The sequence below is a fragment of the Marmota flaviventris genome, chromosome 10, assembly GCF_047511675.1.
Source record: "Marmota flaviventris isolate mMarFla1 chromosome 10, mMarFla1.hap1, whole genome shotgun sequence".
Classification (NCBI taxonomy): Eukaryota; Metazoa; Chordata; class Mammalia; order Rodentia; family Sciuridae; genus Marmota; species Marmota flaviventris.
In genome coordinates, this window is record NC_092507.1 from 123145331 (window position 1) to 123151438 (window position 6108).

A 6108-nucleotide genomic window follows, 5' to 3' on the forward strand; every position below is an offset into this window, starting at 1 on the left:
TTTATTTATTTATTTTTTTAAAGAAAGAATCACATGATTTTTTTTTTTAAGAGAGAGAGAGAGAGAGAATTTTTAAATATTTATCTTTTAGTTTTCGGTGGATACGATGTCTTTATTTTATTTTTATGTGGTGCTGAGGATCGAACCCAGAGCCCCACGCATGCCAGGCAAGCACGCTACCGCTTGAGCCACATCCCCAGCCCCTGTACTCCCTTTAAAATGTGTGAATCAGTTCAAAATGACAAGTAGTAAAGTTAAGTCATTTAGTTATGGTCTCACCACAGCCTGTGGAACATCCTCTGCTCCTTAGTGAGGGCAGGGCAGTAGGCCTCAGGGGCCAATGAAGGAAATCCAAGCAGGCTTAGAGGGTGTGTTTGTGTGTTACAGACAATGAGGACACCAAATCCAAGAGGTGGTTACTATAATGAATGTTCAAGGAGGGTGGGGTTCCCCGCATCTGATCCTTTAAAGCTCTGGAGTGACTCATTCTTCCTTGGACTCAGGGGTAGGGCTGATATTTGTTCCCCCTGTTGGGACCTGCTCCCCCTGACCCCTGGCATCCCCAGTGTCTCCAGCCACTAGAGCCACATTCCTCAAATAATTGATGTTGAAACAGTTGGTCTGTTCATCCCCAGGACTCAGATCACAGCAGAAGGCAGAATCTCTCCAGAAGTTCCGTCGGGGACCACACAGATCATCCACGAAGGCTGATTTCTGATGAACAAAAGGAGAAAAGCAGGGGCTGTGGCTGTGGCTCAGTGGTAGAGCGCTTGCCTAGCATGCATGAGCCACTGGGTTCAATGCTCAGCACCACTTAAAAATAAAACAAAGATATAGTGTCCAACTAAAACTAAAAAATAAATATTAAAAAAAGGAGAAAAGCAGAGATGATGGGGGTGGGGAAATGTCAGAGATCCAGTGTGGCTACTTGGGTGCCCAAAGTCCTCCTCTGGCCAGCTTGTACTGCTCACCCCTGGGATCCCTTCCTGGAACCCAGAGATAGTGCATGCCTGCCTTGCACAGCTGGATTCCTTGTGGCTGACAGATGTGCACATCTGCAAATGCCAGGAAGCTCTGACGCCCAGAGAAGGCATAATAGGAACTTAGGAGTGGGGAGCAGACCAGATCAGGAATGAAGACTCTAGAACCAAGGAAAAAAAGACCTCTTCCTCAAGTCCTCATTGTTTCTGTGGGCTGATTTGAGGTACTAAAGAAAAGGGGCAGCCTGCAGTTATAGCCCCCTCCTCCCCCTCTCCTGCATTCCTCTGGAGACTGTGACCCCTTCCTCACACACTTACCTCCTCTTCAGCACAGCAGGCCTGTTCCGGAAATGGCAGGTTACAGCAGCGGGCAGTCATGTTCTGGATTAGCCCAGGAATCTGTTTACTATGTTGGTGTGAAAGAGGCAGGGATCAGGATCTCTGGGCGTCTCTTGGCACCCGAGCGGTACAGGGAGACTATGTTTTTTTTTTTTTTTCCCCTTCCTCAAAGGGCACACCAGAAGGAAGGGAGGAGTATTGGGGAAGATCTGAGCAAGACTCACTGCTTGGTAAGAACTCTTCGGTTTCCACAGAGATGGCCCATGAGGTTGGGAGTGACTCGGCCGAGGTCAAGGGTCAAAATGTCCCTGTCATAGTTGGGATAGGGAGCTTGATGGGCAAAGCACTCATCACGGGCAGGGCTAGGAGGGTAGTGGCAACAGGAGTGGTGGTGGGTCTTTGTAGCCTGCTCCTTGTCACAGTACCCATCCAGGGTATCCTCCCACTGTGGGCCAGAGAGAGAAGTCAGAAGCTTGGACACTTGGTCCCTTCTCTCCTCACCATCTACTCCCCTTATCACCCCCAGTTCTGAAATGAGGGACTCCAACCCAAGGGGTCAAAGGGAGGGCAAAGAGCCAGCGGGTGAGGAGACAGCTATGGATGGGTGGGCTGGGAAGGTGGAAGGGAGGAAGCACAGAGGAGGTTGCGTTGGCCACGGGAGACGAGCTGGAACAGTATGTGATCAGTAGGTGATCAGGTGAGGCCAGAGCTGGATGGACGGGTGGCAGACAGGTGGACGTGTGGGGGGGTCATGGTTAGATGAGACCAGGACGTAATATAAAGGCTCAAGATGCACAGATTCAGATGATGGACACAACGGGTGGACGGACAGTCACAAGCAGACGAACGTGGACGTGCTCACAACAGGGAGTACATGGATGGACCGTTGGATGCAGAGGTCGGAGATGCAGACAGGCTCTCAGGGGCCTGGGATGCCCACTTACGGCCTTCCATACACAGGTAAGGTTGTTTCCCTGGCGACAGCAGCGCTGGAACTCCATTTCCAGCTGAGTCAGAGCATGTAGCTGCCTTTGGATGGGATCAGTGGCTGGGAGGTTGCGTGGCACGGAGCGGAAGCGTCTCAGGTGGCAGACATTCTTGAAATTGTCCAATGTGGGCATCCCAGGGGGAAAAGGCAGCTCCAGGCCCAAGGAAATACCAGGCTGGTGGGTGGGGCAGGCCCGGAGCTGGTAGTGTGGCTGAGGAGCTGCCTCCTGGAAGCAGGAGTATCGAGCCTCCCCTTGCTGTCTGCAGCACCAGTGGGGTCGGGTCTTGACTGAGAACTCGGCCTCACAGAACCGGGTCATTGCATCCTCCCACTAGAGTGAGAAGGTGGGTCAGGCCCAGTAACTCATTGTCCATATTCCTTGCCTTCCTCCCAGGCTGCAGGAAAGGACCCCGGACAGGTGGAGAAGAAAACAGCAGTGGCTGCCCTCTACCTTTCCTACTGGAGAGGTCCAAGGTAGGGCCAGCAACGGGACCTGAGGTTCCTCCATTCCCAGGCCTAGGTGTCTACCCCTTAAAACACACACATGCTGTCTGGGGGCTTACGGACACCCCCAGCATCTTACCACAAGCCTTGCACAGTCCAGGCGGTTGGTGCGGCTGCGGCAGCGACAGCAGCGGGAGTATCCAGTCTCCAGCAAATTGAGGGTCTCACCCTGGCGACTGAGGTGGGAGTAGCCAGACTGTGGCAGGTTCCAGGGGCCGTACACCACATGTTGACGTTCAGGAAGACAGATTTGGTTCAGATTGTCTGGAGAAGGCCGCCCAGGGGGGAAGCCATCCAGCCGGTATCCCCAGCCCCCCCGGAACCGGCCCTGTTGGCAGTGCTGGGCTGGATTCCAAGAGTGAGGCTCTGGGGGATCCTGGCGCATGGGGGGAGCTGGCTTTTCTAGAATGGGGAACAGAGGGGGAAGAGAGAGGATGGGAGGAACTGACAAAGGCTGAGTGAACTGGGAGGATTGAAAGAACTGGGGGTTAAGGAGAAAGGGTTAGGAGGGTAAGGGAAAATGAAGAAATTAATCTGTGGTTCTTACCTTCGGATTGACTGACTGAAAGGAAAAGAGAATTGAAGCATGAAATGTGTCACCCTCAGAGTTGTCCCTTCCTCCCACGTTTCTGCTCCCTGTGCTGTTTCCCTGCTCCTCTCCCTGGAGTCTTGAGTAGTCATGCAAGGGTATGGACAGACAGATGCTGTCACTCACCCTCTCTCTGCTGGGAATGGAAAATCTCCTTCTGGTATGGGAAAGGTGGGTCTACTGGGGTAGAAGGAGATGTATAAGCAAATATCACATTGGGATGGGCATTTGTAGAAGATAGGCACCTGGCTAGCCCCCATTTATAAAGAGGAACGCAGTAGAGAAGTGAAAATAAATGCTATTTTTGTGTCATTTAATCATAACTATCAAACAGGTATTATTTCCTCAGTTTTATACATGAAGAAACTAAAGCTTGGTAATTGAGTCATGCCAGGTTACTTAAATGGGAAATGGCAGTGCCTGTTTTGTGTGCCTTCAAGGCCCTTGCTCTAGGGTAAGGCTAGGTGAAGGTGGTGTGTGCAGAGGGAGTTGCTTACTTTCCTTCTGTTCAGTACGGGGGTGGGGAGGGGGCAACTCTTCTTGGAGGGGGATGGCTTCCGGAGGAAGAGGCGGATCCACTGCAAGACAGAGGGGAGGGAGGACTGCAGACCAACGTCAGCAAGATCTTAGTGGGAGGTAGGAAAGTGGGCAAGCACTCACCTTTCTTTCCATTAGAGAGGTGGGGAGGGGGCAGCTCTTCTTGGACAGGTATGGCTTCTGGAGAGGGAGGGGACTGTACTATAGAAGGAGGAGTGTATGAGCAGCTCACCCCTGCTAGCCAGTGGGGAGAGGGGTGGAGCTGCTTCCCTCCTTCCCGTGTTGAGAGCCAGAGCATCTCAGATTAGAGACTTGAGGGGGTAACTAAGAAGGGCACGTGGGGCCTTACCTTCCCTCTGTCCCTCAAAAGGAAGGTCATGCTGGGAAGGGTCAAGGTGATACACGGGGAAGCCTCGGGCCTGTGGTGGGGAGGGAGGTGCTGCGTAGCCAGCTAGAGACAAGAGGAGAAACTCTGAGTCCCCCTGCTCCTCCTGGACTCTCAGTTCCATAGTTGCTCTTCTAAACTTCTTTCTTTGCTTGCACAGTGTGGATTGAATTTAAGGGCACTCAACCCCCGAGTCATACCCCTACCTCTTTAAAAAAGAGGCAGGATCCTGATAAATTGCAGAGGCTGGCCTTGAATTTGTGATTCTCCTGACTCAGGTTCCCTAGGTGCTGGGATTACAGAAGAGGGCCACCACACCTGGTCCCCGAACTCTTACCTTCCTGAAGGTACTCTGATCTCAGCTCCTTCTGCCCTGGAGCCTCGTGACCTGGAGAGAGGAAATCGGCGGTGGTTTTAAGGGGCCCTTTCTGGCTCTGAGCAAGGAATGGGGAGACTGTGGAAGTCAAGAGTGTAGGAAGATGACAAGACGTGGCAATTACCTCTATAATATACTTGTCCCATGTCCCCTCATCACCCCCACAAACACCTGGATATTATTGACAGGGTTCTGAGAAAGCCTGGATATTCTGCCTGGCTCAGAGACTGAGTCTGAAGGTTGGGAGGGAGGTTCTGATTTCTCCTGTCAGTGTCTCTACCTCAGGGGTTGTGGCTGCCCTTCCTGTAGCTGCTCTGCTGTGGTGCCCCTCTGGCTTTAGAGGAAGAAGCCGAACCTGAGCTGGTTGAGCCCTCACCTGCCCACCTCCTCCACCAATCTCCTATGCCAGGCCCTTTAACCCTCTTTAGGCCTCCTGAGAAGGAACTCCAGCCAGGAGAGTAGGTGCCTCACTTTAGCTAGTCTCAGCTCCTCCTCAATTTAGGTCTCAAATTTAGGACCTGCAGGATGGGACAGGCATAGAGAAGGGAATCTCTGGTGACTGATGTGCAGGAAAAAAAGAAGTTAGGAACTGGGAGGGATGATAGCGAGTAGGGCTTTACACACTAGCTCTCTTGCCCTTCTGGGCAGTTTCCCTCCAGAGTTCCGTTTCGTTGAGGCATCAAAGCAGAGTGTGTTTATGCCCAGCAGTGGGTGAGACTGAGTGGACAACCCCTTAACTCTTCCTCTAACTAGACAGTGAGTCAGGCAAGGCTCTCTGGGTCAGCAAACCGGTTTTGAGCAGCCTGGGGGCCCCTTTCCCTGCTTCACCTGCCTCGGAGGGAGTCCCTCCACCACATACCTCCTCCCCAGGCTGAGTTCCCTTCCCTCTGTGAATCCACTTACCCGCTCAGTTGCCTACTTGAATCCAATTTTATTTCTTAGCAGTAACCTCTAGGAACTCCTCTCTGTCTGCCCCTGCCTCCCTGGTTAAAAGGTCCAGTTGGCCAGGCCAACCTTGGGCCTGCTCAGAAGAGGGAGGCCAAGTCATCCTGCTGGTGATGAGCTGCCTAGCCAGAGCCCTTCTCTAGTGCTGACCCCACCCCTACTCACCTCCCTCAGAAGTGGCAGAGGCGACAGCCAAATAGGCCAAGACCAAGGCTACTCTGGCCATGGTCCCCATCCTGGAACAAGGACTGGTCACCGGCCACCTAAAAGCTGGGTTGTCTCAGGCAGACCTGGATGTGAAGGAAGGGCTGTGCTGCAGGAACCCTGCTGCTCCGGCTGCTGCTACTGCTATTGTGAACTTCAGGGCCAACTCTGGCTCCCTTTTATATGTTGCCTGTTGTTATCTCCCGCCCCCTTCAGCTTCCTGCCATGACTCAGTGCAGCTGCTCCTCCTTTAGCAGCCAC

The 6108-nt window shown here is 52.8% G+C and overlaps 1 protein-coding gene across 5 annotated transcripts; it reads right to left on the bottom strand.

Moving 5' to 3' along the window:
- Nucleotides 1–404: 404 nt before the first annotated feature.
- Ecm1 (extracellular matrix protein 1) lies at nucleotides 405–5983 on the bottom strand. 5 transcript variants are annotated; one of them, XM_027953733.2, is made up of 11 exons: nucleotides 5809–5983; nucleotides 4660–4710; nucleotides 4287–4388; nucleotides 4061–4117; nucleotides 3898–3978; nucleotides 3359–3373; nucleotides 2891–3213; nucleotides 2264–2638; nucleotides 1544–1764; nucleotides 1299–1386; nucleotides 405–714 (listed from the first exon to the last, which is right to left on the bottom strand). In XM_027953733.2, exons 1-11 carry the CDS (start codon nucleotides 5876–5878, stop codon nucleotides 484–486), a joined length of 1614 nt encoding a protein of 537 aa, XP_027809534.1. In that variant the 5' UTR covers nucleotides 5879–5983; the 3' UTR covers nucleotides 405–483. The 5 variants fall into 5 exon arrangements, with proteins under 5 accessions (XP_027809534.1, XP_027809533.1, XP_071474572.1 ...); XM_027953732.2 differs by having other exon boundaries at nucleotides 4061–4138; XM_071618471.1 differs by lacking the exon at nucleotides 3359–3373 and having other exon boundaries at nucleotides 4061–4138.
- Between the last annotated feature and the right edge of the window lie 125 nt (nucleotides 5984–6108).